This window comes from Oreochromis aureus, linkage group 11 (assembly GCF_013358895.1).
Source record: "Oreochromis aureus strain Israel breed Guangdong linkage group 11, ZZ_aureus, whole genome shotgun sequence".
Classification (NCBI taxonomy): Eukaryota; Metazoa; Chordata; class Actinopteri; order Cichliformes; family Cichlidae; genus Oreochromis; species Oreochromis aureus.
In genome coordinates, this window is record NC_052952.1 from 36,081,040 (window position 1) to 36,100,728 (window position 19,689).

General features: G+C 37.6%; 1 protein-coding gene and 2 long non-coding RNA genes across 3 annotated transcripts in view; all 3 read right to left on the bottom strand.

The window, feature by feature from the left end:
- LOC116319476 overlaps window positions 1–4,690 on the bottom strand; it is a 146,177-nt gene extending 141,487 nt beyond the window's left edge. The window contains exons 1-2 of the mRNA XM_039619944.1: window positions 4,665–4,690; window positions 2,787–3,060 (exon numbers count right to left, since the gene is read on the bottom strand). Coding sequence (XP_039475878.1) covers window positions 2,787–3,051 — 265 coding nt within the window. The 5' untranslated portion in view covers window positions 3,052–3,060; window positions 4,665–4,690. The remainder of the gene's footprint in view (window positions 1–2,786; window positions 3,061–4,664) is intronic.
- A 9,681-nt stretch (window positions 4,691–14,371) lies between these two features.
- On the bottom strand, window positions 14,372–15,753 carry LOC120442820. Its single transcript, XR_005614953.1, has 4 exons — window positions 15,719–15,753; window positions 15,212–15,280; window positions 14,930–15,004; window positions 14,372–14,536 (listed from the first exon to the last, which is right to left on the bottom strand). It is a non-coding gene; the product is annotated as an uncharacterized LOC120442820 (long non-coding RNA).
- An 848-nt stretch (window positions 15,754–16,601) lies between these two features.
- On the bottom strand, window positions 16,602–17,920 carry LOC120442498. The gene is made up of 4 exons (XR_005614729.1): window positions 17,693–17,920; window positions 17,118–17,161; window positions 16,932–16,978; window positions 16,602–16,635 (listed from the first exon to the last, which is right to left on the bottom strand). It is a non-coding gene; the product is annotated as an uncharacterized LOC120442498 (long non-coding RNA).
- Window positions 17,921–19,689: the final 1,769 nt, after the last annotated feature.

Here is a 19,689-nt window from a genome sequence, read left to right on the forward strand (position 1 = left end):
TCTACAATGTTGAGTGGAGATCAGGGGCAGTACCCCTGGATACTTACAGGTACTGCGCTGCAGTGGTTTGTATCATATCTATGTAATAGACTCCGATTTGTTCATGTAAATGGAGAGTCATATTCATACACTGAGGTTAATAATGGAGTTCCACAGGGTTCAGTGCTAGGACCAATTCTGTTTACATTATACATGCTTCCCTTAGGCAGTATCATCAGAAGTCATAGCATACATTTTCACTGCTATGCTGATGACACCCACCTCTATCTATCCATGAAGCCAGATAACACACACCAATTAGTTAAACTGCAGGAATGTCTTAAAGGCATAAAGACCTGGATGGCCGCTAACTTTCTGCTTCTTAATTCAGATAAAACTGAGGTTATTATAGTCGGCCCTGAAAATCTTAGAAATATGGTATCTAACCAGATTCTTACTCTGGATGGCATTACCTTGACCTCCAGTAACACTGTGAAGAACCTTGGAGTGATTTTTGACCAGGACATGTCCTTCAACGCACATATTAAACAAATATGTAAGACTGCTTTCTTCCATTTGCGCAACATCTCTAAAATTAGATATATCCTGTCTCAGAGTGATGCTGAAAAACTAGTTCATGCATTTATTGCTTCCAGGCTGGACTACTGTAATTCATTATTATCAGGAAGTCCTAAAAACTCCCTGAAAAGCCTTCAATTAATCCAAAATGCTGCAGCAAGAGTACTGACAGGAACTAGAAAGAGAGAGCATATTTCTCCTGTATTGGCTTCCCTTCATTGGCTTCCTGTTAAATCCAGAATTGAATTCAAAATCCTGCTCCTTACATACAAGGTCTTAAATAATTAGGCCCTATCTTATCTTAATGACCTTATAGTATCATATCACCCCATTACAGCACTTCGCTCTTGTTGTTCCTAGAGTATTTAAAAGTAGAATGGGAGGGAGAGCCTTTAGTTTTCAGGCCCCTCTTCTATAGAACCAGCTTCCAGTTTGGATTTGGGAGACAGACAGTATCTCTACTTTTAAGATTAGGTTTAAAACATTCCTTTTTGCTAAAGCATATAGTTCGGGCTGGACTAGGGGACCCTGAATCCCCCCTTAGTTATGCTGCAATAAGCATAGGCTGCAGGGGGACTCCCATGATGCATTGAGTTTTTCCTTTTCAGTCACCTTTTTCACTCAATATGTGTTAATAGCCCTCTCTGCATTGAATCGTACTTGTTATTAATCTCTGTCTGTCTTCCACATCATGTCTTTATCCTGTTTTCCTTCTCTCACACCAATAGGTCACAGCAGATGGCCGCCCCTCTCATAGCCTGGTTCTGCCGGAAGTTTCTTCCTGTTAAAAGGGAGTTTTTCCTTCCCGCTGTTGCCAAAGTGCTTGCTCTTTGGGGACAGTGGGAAAGGGGTCATTTGATTGTTGGGTTTTTCTCTGTATGTATTATTGTAGGGTCTACCTTACAATATAAAGCGCCTTGAGGTGACTATTGTTGTGATTTGGCGCTATATAAATGAAATTGAATTGAACTGATTGATCGATTGGTTCCCATCTTTAAGAAAGGGGACCGGAGGGTGTGTTCCAACTACAGGGGAATCACACTCCTCAGCCTTCCTGGGGCGGACTATGCCAGGGTGCTGGAGAAGAGAGTCCGTCCGTAGTTGAACCTCGGATACAGGAGGAACAATGTGGTTTTCGTCCTGGTCGTGGAACACTGGATCAGCTCTTCATCCTCTCAAGGATACTTGAGTTTGCCTAACCAGTCTACATGTGTTTTGTGGACTTGGAGAAGGCATTCGACCGTGTCCCTCGGGGGGTGTCTGGCCCATTGTTTCGGGCCATTCAGTCCTTATACAACCATTGCAAGCACTTGGTGCACATTACCAGCAATAAGTTGGACTCGTTCCCGGTGGGTCATGGGCTCCAGTAGGGCTGCCCTTTGTCACCGATTTTGTACATAATTTCTATGGACAGAATTTATAAGCATAGCCAGGTGGCAGAAGGCTTTCCGTTGGGTGGTCTCAGGATCTCATCTCTGCTTTTTGTGAATGATGTGGTTCTGTTGGCTTCATCGAGTGATGGCCTCCAGCTCGCCTTGGAATGGTTCGCAGTCGAGTGTGAAGCAGTGGGAATGAGAATCAGCACCTCCAAATCTGAGGCCATGGTCCTCAGCCGGAAAAGGGTGGAGGGCCCACTCTGGGTCAGGGAAGAGTTCCTGTCCCAAGTGGAGGAGTTTAAGTATCTCGGGGTCTTGATCAGAAGTGAGAGTAGAAGGGAGCGGGAGATGAAAAGACGAATTGGTGCGGCGGCCGCAGTGATGCGGACGTTGTACCAGTCTGTTGTGGTGAAGAGAGAGCTGAGTGTAAAAGCAAAGCTCTCAATTTACTGGTCGTTCTACGTCCCTGCCCTCACCTATGGTCACGAGCTGTGGGTAGTGACCGAAAGAACGAGATCGTGGATACAAGCAGCAGAAATGGGCTTCCTTCGAAGGGTGACTGGCTTCTCCGTTAGAGATAGGGTGAGAAGTTCGGCTTCGGGATGGGCTTAGAGCTGCTGCTCCTTCACATCGAAAGGAGCCAGTTGAGGTGGTTCGGGCATCTGACAAGGATGCCTCCTGGGTGCCTACTGGGTGAGGTGTCCCAGGCATGTCCCACCGGGAGGAGGCCCCGGGACACACCCAGGACACGCTGGAGAGATTATATCTCTCGGTATCGCTACACATTCAACAATAATCCCACCATATTTAGTGACATCATTACAGACACTCTGACAGATGATTTTCTCTTACCTTTGAGTCCTGAGCTGCTCTCTGACAGCCTCTGCACCAGATCAGTTCTCTGCATGTCTGTTAAAACCTCCCTGATGACCTCTACAGACTGCTGACCAAGTTTGTCAACCATCACATTCACTATTTTTTTTCTGTCATCTCTCAGTTCGATTTGTGGAAGACTATTCTGAAAACGAGTGAACTGCAGGAACCACTTGAACTCCTTGAGATCCTGTTCACTCAAATCCTCCAGTGTTTCTAGAAGCAGATCTTTAACAGCTGCCATTGTTGCAACCTGGAAAATTTAAAGCAAATATTCATAAAGAAAAAGTGTTTCCTCAGTGAGAAAATTAAAGATCTATGATTTTGTAGCTCTTTTAAACTTTGAATGAAGATTTCTGAAAACCCCCTGAGCCATTTTGTTATCTGTTATTGTCTGGTCAGTCTTTATTTTACAGATTAAATATTTATATGAACACACTTTTCATTTTGTGAATGTTTGTTTAACCCTTTAAGACCTACCATAGAACCAAGTCCGCCAGAGCTTATATTATATTTTTACATGCTGTAGTGCTATTTTTGGGAGCATTTCAAGTTGCTATACATCAATACAACCATTATAGCCCAAATTTTAATAAGATGTATGCATTAAGTGCATAATTACATAAATTGCAAAAAAGTGCAAGAAACTACAAAAAAATAGAAAATCATTTTTTTTTTTTGTTTTTTAAATGTATTTGAAATTAGAGTAATTTAAGAGGTTTATCCCTCAAAACTGTAAATACAAAAAAGTTGCACAAAATAGTTTCCCACCACAGGAAAGTTAATTTGAGTGTCTTCATAGTTTTATTTTTGAAATACACCAATTTTTATATACTGCAGGAAAATCGAAAATAAATATAATGCAAATTTGCAAAAAAAAAACAAACAAACAGCATGTGCATCAAAATAAACTATTTCCAGCAGTGCAATTTGAGTTCTAAGCATCCCAGAAATGATACAGAAAGTCATAGGTCAAACATAAGTTTTAAAAACACCAGTATAGGCTTATAAGGCCCTAAAGGTAAAAAACTACATTTCCACGAAAATGACGTCACTTTTGGTTTCGGGCAGGTGATGGCGGACATGTAATAGTTCACACTGGTGTCTTTTCCAAAGTAGGAAGTGTTACGAACAGCTGATCGGATCAGCAAAGCGTGTTTCTGGAATATCATGTTTTTGTTGCTGCAAGTGGTTTTTATGCAATTTTTGCAAAGCTATACATGAAAGGGAAACCGTGACCTAGGACAAGCTGATGGCATAAGATGTAAGTACAACTCCTCCGGTTTCATATGAAAAAAAAAGTTATTGCACTAGTTTACGTGGTAGCAGTTCTACCGGGATTTAAAAATAGTTACGCAAAACGGAGCGTGCCCGCTCCGACCGGTGTTAAAGGGTTAATTCTAGAGTGTTCTACATTATGTGAGAAATTAAATCTAAATGATAAAATTGTATATATATATATATATATATATATATATATATATATATATATATATATATATATATATATATATATATATATATATATATATATATATATATATATATATATATATATATATATATATATATATATATATATATATATATATATATATATATATATATATATATTCAGGACCAGGACAGGATATTCAGGACCCTCAAGCTCCCAGGCCCGAGCTATATATATATATATATATATATATATATATATATATATATATATATATATATATAGATATATATAGATATATATATATATATATATATACATATATATATATATAGAGATATATATACACACACATATATATATATCAAACAATTTTATTGAATAAAGGCTGAACTGAGTCAGACTGATGAGACATTACTTACTTTGTAAATTAGTGCAGAAAGATGTTCATTTTAGCTGAAAAAAATGAAATGAATAGAAATTAATGTTTAGCAACACATTATTGAGCTTTATAAAAAAAAAAAAACAAATTACTATTAAACCTGCTGATCATAATTTTTTGCCCCTCGTCAACAATGCTCTCTTTTCTCTGTAAATCTGAATGTTTCTAATATGAACTGAAGCAGAAACACTTTAAAAACCACTTTTATCATTTTAACATGTTTTGTCTTTTTTATCTTACTTTGAGCTTCTGAGCTGCTGTCTGTAAGCCTCTGAGCCAGATCAGTCCTCTTCATCTCCTTTAAAACCTCCACGATCTTCTTCACTGACTGTTGGCCAAAAGTCCTCACCATCAAAAACACCACGTCCTGCAGGTCTGTCTCTGTCTCCATAAGCAGGAGGATTAAGTCAAATTTCCTCCCGAGGACCTGCTCAAAGTTCTTGAGCTCACTAACTCTCAGATCAGCCAATCTTTCCAAGAGCAGCTCAATAAGAGACTCCATCGTTTCTACCTGATAAGAACAGAGATCATATGACAGCGACACACCATTGAAGTATCTGTTTGATTTTTAATACACAGAATTTTTTCAGTTTAGTAAAACTAAATTCATGTTTGAATCCAATTCTTTCTAAAAACCTGAAAAGATGACCTTTGACCTTCAGACATAAGGCTGCGTCTTTCTTAAGGTCATGACCGGTCGACCAGATGTAGAGCAGAAAATAACGTCCATCAACATCTGGTGCTCGGTGGGTACCTGCTTGGATTAGTTTTTTATTTCTTGGCTCATTTTTTCCTCTTTTTGAAGGATTTAATTTTCATGAACAGGTTTGTGACTCTGTTTTACTGCCTGACTGTAACTCTGTCAAAGACTGAGCTACAAAAACTGCAGTGAGTCTCCTGATTTTACAAACAGAGGGGAGCTTTAACTGCTCACATCTTTACTGATAAACAGAAAGACTTGAATTTAATCTGATTTAAAATGTAAATAAGGTGTAATATTTCGATACCAAGAGCTCAAGTGTACATGATATAGCTGCAGCTTGAATTTCATGTGTATGATTTCTGTTTAAGATGAAGATCATTTTCAGTCTTCATCTACTGAATAAAAGCTGAACTGTGTGAAGTCGACTGATGTGACGTTACTCACTCTCTGGCTCAGTGGAGGAAACTGTTTGTCTGAGGAGAAAAGAAAGAGACAAAGTCAGATTAGAAACTGTTTTATCATCAGGCTTTATGAGGATTTAGAACACAAAAGATTTCACATCAAAGTGACACTTAAACCTTGTTAACTCTCATCATACCCACATGTTTAACAAACATGAATAGGGGTGGGTTTTGATAATCGATTTATCGATTTATTTACTTATTTAAACCTCACAAAATTTCAACAACCACCAAACAGCTAAAACCTTAAATGAGAGCAGGTACACGGATTCTGCACCTCACCCGACGGCACGGACACGGTCGGGCTGAAAGCTGACAGCTCGCTGATTCTGATGTTTCGGCGGGTCCGCGCTTTGTGTTTACACCCTTTTTGCGCTGATTCTAAAGCTGCAGGTTTTATCTCTCTCCAAAGAATATTGACTGAACCAGCAGCAAAAGAAGATCCAAACTACGCTTCACATAAACATCGTCATGAACTCCCTCTTACTTTTCCCGTTTTGCTTCCACCACGATAAAATCACACTTCATCCACAGCTCGTTGTCTCTCTCTGTACTTCAAGAACAGTTTCCCGTCTAAAAATCTGTTTTCTGCATTATTCGCTTGCTTGTTACGCACAAGTCTGTTGTTTACAGCGCTGTCGGCCGCTGTTTTTTTCCTTTTACTTACTTCCGAAAAGAAAACCTAATTTCTGCCGTTCAATAGGCTTCTGAACAAATTTAAACTTTTTAAAATTATGCAAAATGCAAAACACTTAGCCGTGTCTCTAATAAAACCGCTGTAACGTCAGAGGTAACGTTCATATGTTGATTAATGGTTTTCTTTCGTTTTTGATGTACTGCAGAATATTTTTATAAAATCCCAGGCCAGGAAAATCTCCTTCATGTTTTTCTGTGTTTTATCCTCAGCTACTTTGACACAAACGCATCTGCTGTGATGCTCACACCTGTGATAAAGTCTTGCGAGTGTCAGCTTCCTTTTTATAGATACAAAAATATGTAAATGTACTGATCTAAACTATAATATTTCTGACTGTCTGAGGCAAAAATTCCCTGATTCAAATCGAATTGAATCGAATCGAATCGATTCAGGACCTTGTGAATCGGAATCGAAGCGATTCTAGAAATCAGTGACGATACCCAGCCCTATACATAAACTACTGTCTGGAGTCTCTAAGGGCTCCAAGAACAATTTACTGTGAGAAGCAAACATAACAGTAAAATGTATTGCTTATCAAAGCAGGATATCACATATGTCTTCTACAGAAAAAATAGACTATTTGTATAATTATTTCTGCAAAGTTACAATTAATTTTCATATCACTTTTAACTAAAAATCTATTTTTTTCTTTACTCAGACTTGGAGATTTTATCCAAACTACAATCCACATTATATCTTGAGAGCTCATTTACCATCCTTTGACTCTGGTACCATTTATTCTTCAATAATTTCAAGTAAATATTATTATTATTATAATAATTTTATATTTTTCGACCTTTTCTTTTTGGGGAGGGGGGGTTGGATGGGGGTGGGGTCTGTCTTTATTAGATAGGTGCAGTGAAGAGTGACAGGGAAGCAGAAGGAGAGAGAGAAGAAGACATGCAGCTGCACATGGTCGCTTGCTCATCCCAGTGAGCTAAACCGACACCCAGATATTTTTTTATTCTTAAACAATGATAAATCAAAGATATATGTCTGATCAATATGTTAGCAGTGAGATGTAGTCGTAAGTACTGGAAAGTTCTGTTCGAATGTATAGATTTTGTGTGCAGACAGATCTATCATCAACCTTTTTATTCATGTCTGAGTTCTAAAAGAAAAGAATTGTTTCACCAGCTGATCTTTATACTTTTAAACAACAAAAATATGTAAAATGTTGTAAAATACTGAATTATGATTCATGTGTGAATTTAATGATGGTTGATTAATATTAGTACTGATAAGAAAATAATCAAAATTATATTAGAGTTGGTTAATTAGGTGAATAAGTATAATTAATAAATTAATTAATAATTACATTTCTGATTTTGTTTGTTTGTTTTCTTTTGTTTTTGCTTTGCTCCTGCTAAGCTGCTTTAATAAAATCTGCTGTAATTAAACTCTAAACTGTGGACCCCGTGTGAAACCAAAAACATACAAATCTGATTCTGATAACTTTGAGTCTGGAAACTTCCCCATCTAGACGATGAAGGAATTGATGGGATCTGAGTCTTTCTTCTTTATAAACTCTGACAGATACTAGATACTGTGTGTTACTTTAATTTAGGATCAGTTCAACTGAATAAATTCAGAATAAAGTTAATAAGTTCCATTTATTAAAACTGTAAAGGTGAAATTGGCTGTTTGACTGGAGTCCTCTGAGACCTAAAAACATTTGTATTTTAAAAGAAGCACCAATCAAAGCAAAACTAGAAAATTATGTGAAACATTAGCAACAAACTGACAAATTCATTAAAAATTTAAATGATAGAACAAAAACATGTGAGCAACAACAAAAATCTACCACAGACTTCAGTCAGTGTGATGAGGGTTAATAGTGACATAATTATAACCTGTAGAGCTGCTTGAAGACTTTCCAACCATGTTGAATGATGTTGGATGTTTTTGTTCTGATCTGATCAAAATACTGTAACTGAGCTTGTGTAACAGTGTTTATGTTGTATGTGATTCCATAATAACCACAATGGATTTGTGATGTTTATTGGCTCAATGGCGCCCTCTCTCAGAGGCAGTGGATCACTGCACTGTGTGGGATCATTAGGATCAGCATGTGTGCGACCACTTTACAGCGCATGTGACCTCTGTAACTGTCTAACTGTTAATAAGAAGAGTTTCAGTGGTTTGTTGTAATTGTCCTGAAACAGTCACATAATCTCACTGCACACCGGCTATAAGCTGCTATTATTTTGTAGTGTGCTGTGTTTGAGCCTGTAATGAGCCAACCTGCCTGACCAGCACATATTCTGCTCTAATCCACGTTATAAAAAGCAGCACTAAAATATAAACGTCTTTGTTCATCATTCACTACACAACACAGAGTCAAGAGATTTTTCTATCAGTCAGCTGAGCCTGGTTTCATATTAATGTGATAAACTATATGCAGTATTCTCACATATTTAATTCTTTGATCTCTTATTTGTGGTTCGTGAGGTGATACCTGATAATCTCTGCACCAGATCAGTCCTGTTCATCTTCATTAAAGCCTTTTTGGTCTCCTCCACACTCTCTCCTCTGTACGTCTCCACCATCAGCTCCACTACACGTTGTGTGTTTGCTGTTTTCAGTCGGCTCTGTGACATCAGTTGGAGATCTTTCTCTACTGCAATGTGTGACTTGAACTCAGCAAAGTCCTCTGGACTCAACTGGTTCAGTGTTTCAATGAGCAGCTTCTTAGACGTCATAGTTACCACCTGGAAAATGAAGAAATCATATGATACATGGAGGACAGCATGTCTGCTGTTTGTTCATTTGATGGATGGAAACTGACTGCTTTGTATTTCACTAATGAAAACATTACTGACATGGACGTTTGTTACTTTTCTATCACCCAAATGAAAACTGTGATTGGACGTGAACGTCAAACATCAGCTTGAAACTCGAATAAAATTGTGTAATAAAAACATGCAACCCACAGCAGCGTGAGTGTGTGTGAGTTTGAGTTCAGCTTGTTGGAAAGGCCCTCCACCACAGTCTCGTTTTCAAATGTGCCTCCTTGCGAAAATGAATTGGCCACCCCTGGTTTATACAAACTCTTTCAAATTAAAAGCCCTCTAGATTCTCACAGGTGAGAAACACTTTAATTCTTAACAAGGCTTTTATTGTAAAAAAAAAAATGTGGAAATTATTGTAAAAAGAAAAAATGATATTTTTCTTCATTTAACATTGGAAAATAATGTTTGTGTCATAATATCTGTGACTCTGAAATTCACCATCCAGGAAGCAGAGCTGTGTGAGGAAGATTTGGTGTCTGGTGATGAAGATGATGGAGATGAAGTTGTGCACGCATCATTTAAGATCACGTGACTATCGTGGCCTTTCAAACCGCTATAATCGAGAACTCTACCCTCACTAAGACTTCCGGTTCTTTCCCACAGAGCTCTGCACCTCTGCTTCAAACCAGCAACAGTTACATGATCTAATATAACTTATTATTATATCTCATTCCCCGTTACACACATATGAAAACAACTCCAACAAGGAAGCAGAACCACGAATGTGAACTTCCAGAATGTAGCAGAACTTAATGCCGCGCTTACCTTCAATACTTCATGTAAAATCTGAACACCTGGAATCACTGCTGATGGAAAATCATTCTTCAGTGTTTGTGAAGCAGCTTAGTGTGAAGCACTGTTCTCCCGCTGCTTTCTCTCACTTTCTGTAAACGCTGAGGCTGAAAAACTTCCGCTTTTCTGCCTCTCTCTCCTCCCAGCTGTCAGCCCGCCTGAATAAAGGGAGGCGCCTTGATGCGACTGTTGTTCTAATTTTGCGCCATAGAAATAAACCGAGTTGAAATAGATGTTACCGCCTTTCCATCAACGTTACCTTTGGCTCAGGTATGAGTAGAAAGAGTGACGTCGTGTCTCTTTAATCAGTCTCTGCATCTCCAAAGCAACAACGGATACACCGAGTTTAATAAATACTGAATTCGTTAATAATAATAAAAGTTCCATAATCCAAAGTAAACATCACATTCACATGCTAACTAGAGCTACTTATGTCGGACTGAACAGCAAGTTTTTAAGCTGTAATTTACCACAGACGGTATAAATCTTTAATACTGTGTGTTTCTGTTATTCTGTTATTCACTAAACATTTGTCAACGACCAGGAAGACCTGCAGTTTCCTGGAGAGCCAACAGGGGCGGAAATCTCATATTAGGCCCAACACTTGAAATTTTCAAATCACTTTTAAAAACACCTTTTATTCAAGGGGTAGTAGTACCAGAGTCAGCTTGTAGTCCGTTTTAGTTCGCTTTTAATCTTCTTTAGTTTGTTAATTTTATTTGTTGTCTATTTTATTCATGTTTTAATATTTACTGATTCATTTTTCTTTTTCATTCATTTATTTTATTGTTATTTAATTTTCTTTGTCTGTTTAATGTATGGTTTTTAAATTCAAATTTAAATCACTGTTTTTCCCCTTTTTTTTTGCCTGTCCTGTTTGCTTCTTTAGCCATCAGAATATTTTGTCTGAAGGCCAAGAAAGATGCCCAACAGATTTACTTTACCAAGTGGATCATCATGGCCTTGCAATATTGGTCCATTTGATTGACCTTTGTTATTATTATTATTTTATTTTATTTTATTTTATTTTATTGTCAGTAGTTACAGACGGGACAGTCATGACTGGGGAATAAGAAAGGGAAAAGAAAGAAAGAAAAAAAGAGCGAAGGAAAGAAAAGAGGGGAGGAGAAGAGGAAAAAAGTCTCCTGGATCACCTGTTGAGAGAAAAAAAAAGTGAAAACAAGGAAAAGAAAAGAGAGCAACATAATAAACACAACACCATGGCAATAATCTAAGTGTAAATAACAGTAAATACTAAAATACTAAATATTGAATGTTATTGTGCAGCATGCAGGACGGACAGCACACAATGTGCTTTGAGGTAGCAGCCAAGAAAGGTGTAGTTTGTGTCTGTGTACACCTGTGTGTACACCTGTGTGGATCAGTGCGCTTGTATTAAAAAGGTTTCTCCATGTAACGATCTGCTAGAGGGTGTAGGGAGCCATAGCCCGTCCCCAAGGGCATGAAGCAGGCATGGAGGAGATCCAGGCCCCAGACATCTAGAGGCCCCCAGAGTGTGAGAACCCGAGGAGGACCATCGGAGGGGCATCAGTGCCTCCCTCCTGGGAAGAGCTGAGAAGAGCCCCAGATAAGGGGTCACCTAGCAGCAGGGCTGGACTGGGACAAAAAATCAGCCCGGGCATTTTGACTAGTGACCGTCCCACCAGGTTTTATAGAAAAAGCCATAAAACCTTTATGATAAACTTAAACCTCACCATCCTCCCTATTCTGGTATTCTAAACAGTATTTAGCAAAAATATAAAACAAGTTATAATTACATATACCTCACTAATAGGGTTGCCAACTCCCAGCAAAAAAAGAAAAGGAAAAAAAATAGGGAACCACTCCCCCACCGTCTGCCTCAAGATGCTTAATTGACAAAACCGATTTTAATTTAATGCACGTATAAAACAAATGCACAGAAATCTATTGTTTTTCTCCAGTAATTAAATAGAGTCAACATCTTTCTTCAGCAGAACCGCAGACTGCACAGATGGTACCGTCCCAAAGGAAAGAATACTATAACTTACTAGGGTGTATACTAGACCTAATATTTACTGAATACAATAATGGATTTCTATACATTTTACATCAGATGAAAACTTTGGTTGTAAGATTCAGATAATTATTTATTTAAAGCGAGACATTTTAAATAAGAATAAGAAGGAAAAGTATTTCTTTGTCCCCCCCTTTCCCTGTTAATGCCCTACCTGGCCCCCCTGGCAAAACTTTGCTAGACCCGCCCCTGCACAGTTACCAGCTGTCAGCTACGTAAAAAAAGGATCCTGGTGTTATTTGTCTCTCAGAAACAGCTCATAACTTCCCTTCAACTCATTCATGTCACCTAAAAGGTAAACCTGTTTCTCCATCACCTGTTCAGCTCTGATGATTCAGTAAGGACATCTCCTGGTTTCATCTGCATGTTTCCCTCTCACCAGATAACCAAACCGACATCATGACCAGCAACTTTACAGCTGTGGCTCCAGCAAACATCAGCTGATACTAGAAAGTAATATTAAATAAATGCTAACAACAGCTGATCAAGCTTAAACGTGCTGCTGTTGTTTAGCGCGACATCCGCAGTTTTCCTCTTTCTGGCGCAGAGAGAAAAGCCGATCAGCTGATCATTGATCAGTTTCATGATTGAATTAGCAACTTTCTAGCTGAAGTCGTACGGGACAAATCGTGTTCTTTTCATCTCAACTTTAAAGTTCAACCTCCTCGGCTGTAATTGGTCGATCATGACCAACTGGCCAATCCACCACTATAAATTTATACCATTAAAAAAAGAAAAGAAAAAAAAAACATCGGCCCATAAAAACGAAAAATCACGAGCGGCGAGCGGCCCACCAGGCTGAGGGCCCCTCCACCCCCTGGAAGTGGCACAACCGAGCCATGGGCACCCAGCCACACCAAGCAGCCACCGGGAGTGAGCTGGTACATATCCAGCTTCCAACCCAGGCACCAAGAACCACCAACGCACCGAGATCTGAGGGCATCAGGGAGTGTGGTGAGGGGGGATAGGCCTCCATACTTTGGAGGGCCTGAGATGTTCCCAGAAGGGTGGAGTCTGAGACCAGACCTGACATATAGACAAAGACGTACAGACACATACAGACATACACGTGCATTCCCACCCTCATGCATACATATACAAATACTCAGCACTCACCCAACGTTGAGACAGAAACAAATATACACTGTACACACAATCACACTCGCCAAACATACTCTATACCCCAGGTCCAGGTACCCTCGCCCCCAGAGGGGGAAACTGCATCTAGACCCAGGAGATGTTACCCTTTGCCCCAGGGTGAAGACAAGCAGACCGCAGGGAGGCCCTGCACCCCAGACCTCAATTGGATGGCCAACACCTCCTCCCAGCCCCTCCGTCCTGACTGACGGCTAACAGAGAACGGGGGGTGAAAACCCCATACCTCGCTCCGCCCACTCATGTGTGGTGTTGCTGCATATTTTTCTAAAGTGCATTTAAAATACGGGAGGGGATGGTGCTTCCTGCCAGACTGCAGCAGGTGTTAGCAGGGGCCGTGCTAACACCTGCTGCACTCTGAACCCTCAACGTCTACATGCATTTAAAATTGAGAGGTGGGCGCTGGCGCCAGAGGTGAGGCAAAATACACAGATCGTCCTCTGGACGCAGTATAACATGCCCACCCACAAGTCCCTATATGTATGTGTTATGATAGTGTGAGTAATGTGGATGTCTCCCATACGGTAAAAAAATATATTTTAAAATACATTTTGAATATATTTTCAAAATATACAAAAATGGCCAAAAAATATATGTGCTAAAATACATTTTAAAATATATTTATATATTTTGAAATATATTTTAACACATATATTTTTTGGCCATTTTTTTGTATATTTTAAAATATATTTCAAAAATATATTTATAATATATTTTCAAATGTGTTTTAACACATATATTTTTTAGCTGTTTTTTATATTTTGAAATATATTTATAAAATATATTTCAAAATACAATTAAACTTATTTAAAATCATTCAAAAATATATAAATTTAACCCTTCATATATTTCTAAGAAAACACATTCACATGTAACAGCTGAAAGAAATCTTTATTTGATGTTTAAAACATAGATATAGCATATCAATCAAGCAAGGAATATTCATTTTATAATTTTATTCTCATTACATACTTAAACATTCTAAAGAAACACAGACACACATATATATATGTGTATATATATATATGTACACATATGTGTGTGTATGTGTATATGTGTGTGTGATTGTGTGAACATAAGTCAACATACTTTAAATTTAATTTCTTTTCCTTTTCCAGCAGTCTCAGTTCCCCCAGCTTTCACTGCAATCCTCAAAGCCCTTCTGGACACATTGGGAAACCTCTTCCTTACCGCCACTGTAACAAACAAAAGTCACAGTTCTATTACTTTTATCAGAGTTAAAATAAAAATATGATTTATGTTAGCTGGCTTCATTTAGCAAACAGATATTTCTGTTTATATAGATACAGATATTAATACAGATATATTTTATGCATAATTTACCCCTTTTTTTCCTAGATGGAAAGTCTATCCAGTTCACATTATAGTAATGCTAACACCCCTTTTGGTTGTCTCTCCTTACCCTCCAGCATTCATAAATCTGTTGACCTTCTTTGTCTGAGACCAACCACTACAATGCATCATCACCTATTTGTATTGGTAACTTACTTTACAACCTATTTTAATGGTTGCAAAGTAAGTTACTTGCGCTGTATGCAATTTCAGATACACAGAAAGTCTTCACTTACTATATATGGCTGTCATAGTGTCCTTATGAAGGGCAGTTCTTCACTCTGCGCCGATGTCCGTTTTGATCTGTGCTCCTATAAAAAGCATGAACATTTGAGTGTTTGACTAGTTTTACATTTCCAAAAATCTGATATTTGTACAACTAAACATTTGAACTACAATGATATGCTATTGAGAGATACTTTTATGGGTACTTTTTGGTAAAGAAACTGGTGACAGAGTTGTAGGCTTTTTAGAATACTATTAGCTAACCATTTGAACTGACTTTCAAAGCTGTTTACCTTTTAAATTGCTGTGGATCAAAACCTCCAGTGGGAAGGCGGCCATTAGAAGAACACGCACCATTGAACCTGAAAATAACAAAAACAAACAAAAAACAGAACAATATATAAGAGTCAGGTAGGGTAATAAATCTCTTCTGAAGCAATATAGTTCATTTTGGGTGAAAAACTAAACATTCCTCTAAAATATATATACTGACATCAGCAATCAACATCATGATTGTAATTATTTCCTTTTAGTACATCTACTGCTGTGTGCATGTGTCAAGCACTACGACTGTATCTATGCATATAAATTCACCATATATATCCTGCAAAAATGTTTTGTTATAGTAAAAAGGCAAACAAACAAAGGCATTCAATCAGAGGTGAGAAATTAATTGAGAATATCAATTATAGGTGAACTATTCTTTACCTACCTACTAGCAATCGTATTTGAATGTAAAATAAAATAAATAAATAAATAATAATAAAAATAACATGATGTAATTAAAATGCACAACTTACATTAAGGAAATCTGCATTTGTATCCACAGGCTAAAAGTAAAACAGTACATGTGTTAGTAATAGTACAGGTATTTGTAAAAAAAAAAAAAAAAAAAGAGGCAGTAACTGTGACTCTTCTAGTGGGATGCTAAATGCAGAGATCTATATTTACAGTATAATACTGCATGTACAGGTAGCTGTGTTGTGAACTGTAACCGAATATTAGAGAATCTCAGAGAAATTACATGTATTTATTTTTTGAATTTATCAATCATAAAACCATCTGTTTTGAAGGCCTGTTACGATAACAACTTTTTGTTGGTTTGTATATTGCCCCATAAACAATTGCAACAAGTTATGTCATTGTCATTTTAAGACCATTTTATGTCTTTGAATGTATAATCATAATATAACACCATAATAATGCAAGATCTACACACTTTCAATTGACAAACCAACATCTAATTCTTAAAATATTTAGATCATGGAAATTAGGTATCAAAATATTAGATACCATAAAAACTTGAATAAATAGTAAATTTTCTAACAAATAGAAAACAATGTTATTTAATGTTATTTTGTTGTTATTATTATATTTTATTTTTGTAAATATAATGGCAGATAAATTGCATCATTAACAATTATTGAGGTCATGTACATGTATTGTGTGTTAAGTCGATATATCGATTATTGTGACGGGCCTACTGTTTTGGTATCATAACAAGCTTGTCAAACATGCATGACCACTAAGCAATGTCTAAGCAGTAGTATTAGTCTGAATGACAACAAACATAACTAGTGTTTTGGAAAATCTGTTAGAAAACAGTTATTTCAATAATTATGATTAGCATGTGACACAGACACTGCATAAAACTACAACAACAAATACTTACTTTAGGGAGGATGGGGAGGGCAGCATGAGGTTGAGACTTTGACATCTGTAAGAAACAAATTCATGTATTACAAACAAGTCACTTAAAAATACATTAATGTGGCAGATGCAGTGTATAAGTACAATCAGGGCTGTCACAACAATGGGGTGGGGCCAAGTGGCTGCAACCCTAGGTACAATGTGCAGGTATATATAATTACATATAATATATGTGAATAAAGCAAGAATCAGTTTAGGTTCGTCACTGTGCTGACTGATGCTTGCTAGGTTTATATGATTGCAAACTGCACAAAAACAACAACAGCAACAACATTAATGACAATGACAAACAAAATTACTTACATTTATGTAAATCTCACATCAGGAAGATCTGCATTCGATTTCATGGGCTGAAATAAATAGGCAGAAACATTACTGCTAAAAAACCCAAAAACTCTAAAAAGCCTAAAAATGACTTAAAAAGCAAGGAAATGTGGAACATTGTAATTAGCGAACATTAATAAAGCATAACTGTGCTTTGTTTCTAACCTTGGTAAGTAAGTGCTCTGTAGCCAGAAGGACAGGTGGGATTTCTGTGAAAGCCAAATTAAATGTGAATAGGTTTTGATAGTTATTGTATATAACAAGTGTAAACAGTTTTATTTGTATTTTTTCCCTTTCTGAGAAGGCAGAATAATAAGAAAAGGCAAAAGTACGTCACATCATAATTAATTAAGTTACATATTTTGATTACCACATTATGGAAGCGTGGAGCTGCCACCCAGGCAAAAGAAAAATAGAGCTATATCACGTTATAACATGAAATGTTTATTGTTCTAACATTATGCTTTTCATGTTTGTATAATATAATATCACGTTATTACAATATACATAATTATCACGTTCGCACAATATTGTACGGATGTGATAATTATGTACATTGCTCGTACAATGTTGTTCAAACATGAAAAGTATATTGTACTAACATGATAGTATATTGTTAGAACGATAAATCTTTCACGTTATAACGTGATATACTTATATTTCTCTTTTGCCTGGGTGGCAGCTCTACGCTTCCGTGCCAAATAAGCGAGAATAAAGTAATATTATATGAGAAAAGGCACCTGCTAGCTTGATGATGGAGGCTTCATAGACCGGCCACCCGTCTTTTGGCTTCTTGTCGCCACTCCACCAAATAAAGGTCCGTTTCCTCCATGCCGACTGATTATTCATCCTCATTAAAATCTCGTATATGTTCAGTTGGCAGAATTGAGAATTTTACATCTTCCAACCACCTAATTAACGCGAACATAATCGGCTTGTTTCTTCCCGTCTCCTGTATCCGGCCGTTCCTCTCACTGTCGGAATTCCGCGCCTCAGAGACGTCGTTATTTTCAAAAAAAAAAAAAAAAAGGAACAAAGAAAAAAACAGCAACAACTAATAAACAGTGTTTGTGCACGTTCATTGCACATTTGTGGGAATGTTTAAATATTAAATTTTTATTAATTACTTTTCATTATATCTTTATTTTTTAAATCACCATGGCAATGCGCATGCGCATACTCTCCTGCACGCACAGGGCTTTGGAGTTGACGTAATGCCGCAATGCATTGTGGGAGCGCAGCACCATCTTGGCTGGCCACGAATCAAAACAAGATTGCTACGAACCATTCTGAAACGTAGCTCAAAAGAAAATGACGGTATAGAGACAGATTGTGTCCAGATGCAAAGAGACGGTACTTGATTGTTGAAATGTGGACCCGTATGAAATACTGCCGTGGAGTAGAAACCCTGAAGACCAAACCGCTATTGACTTAGCATGATCTACTCTGGTACCTTGTCTGTGGAGTCAGCGCATACACAGCGCACCAATTTCGCAATTATAAATCTCTGGAGGCGCACATCCAATTCACCAAGGACTGGGTACAAGATTTGGCTATTTTAAGCCTCCACGTTGTGAGTACGCCGTCATTCAAGCAAAGGTAAGTCACCTTGAGTACTGCGTAGTAAAATGCGTTTGATTCCCCAGAACATTCAGATTAGTGCAAGCATAAATTCATTCATGAGGGGAAATTACAGTGAGAACATGTGGAGGCTGTTAGGGGGATAACATAGTGAGTTCAGTGCACTGATGTGACATTGTCCTGAAGGATTTAGTTATTCTTTATGGTTAAAGAAATTGCCCTAATTAATTCATATTTATTATAAATAATCCTAATTACACATCTTGCTTCCTTGTTTGTGTCCTGTGTCACTAAAAATACATTCTGCTTTAGTTTTATACATTGATTAATGACCTGCAGAATCTCCTTATCATATTAGGTGTCCATAATTGTCACTTAAAGTTGAACATTATGTTTTCTCCCTCTTGAAAGTGATTACATCCTTGCATTACATACTTTAGGTTCATTTTCTGCAGGCAGGTTTCTGAAAGAGAACAGGCAGATTTAGAATATAACATGCAGCGTTCTATAGATGGATGATAGGGGATGCATAAAACTCTTTGTTACATTTATGATAAATGGATTTGAAAGTAGATAAAACACATTTGTGTCGGCCTTGGCTTATTAAAGTTCTTGTCTTTAAATGAACTTCGTCTGTGTGTGTTTCAGGTGCTGCACTCTTAAAGACTGAATTGCAGCATTGCAGCCACAGGTCATTGTGAGCATCACAGGAAGGTTGAAGCCGCCCACTGCACCTGTATGGCCGGAGTCGTGGAGACCTGCAGCCATGTCGCTGCTCTTTTGTTTAATGTAGAAGCAACAGTGCCGATCTGTGGCACAAGGACTGTTACAGATGAACCTGCATACTGGGTTTTGCCTGGTAATATGACCAAGACACAGCCAGAGGTTGGCCATAAGATAGACTTCTCCTCTTCAGCTGCCCAAAAAAGGTTCTTGATCAAAACATAAACAGACCATTCGTAGTGACAGGTAAAAGAAGCCGTCCTCAGAAAAGAAAAGTTCCACCTGCTACTGTGGAGGAGTTGGATCAACTGATGGGACAATATTTTTCCAAGCATAGTTCTGTTCTGAATAACCCATAATATTTTAATTTAGGGGCCATGTAAATAATTTGCATTTACTGAATATGTACTTACTAAGTACCACTGTTCAAAAG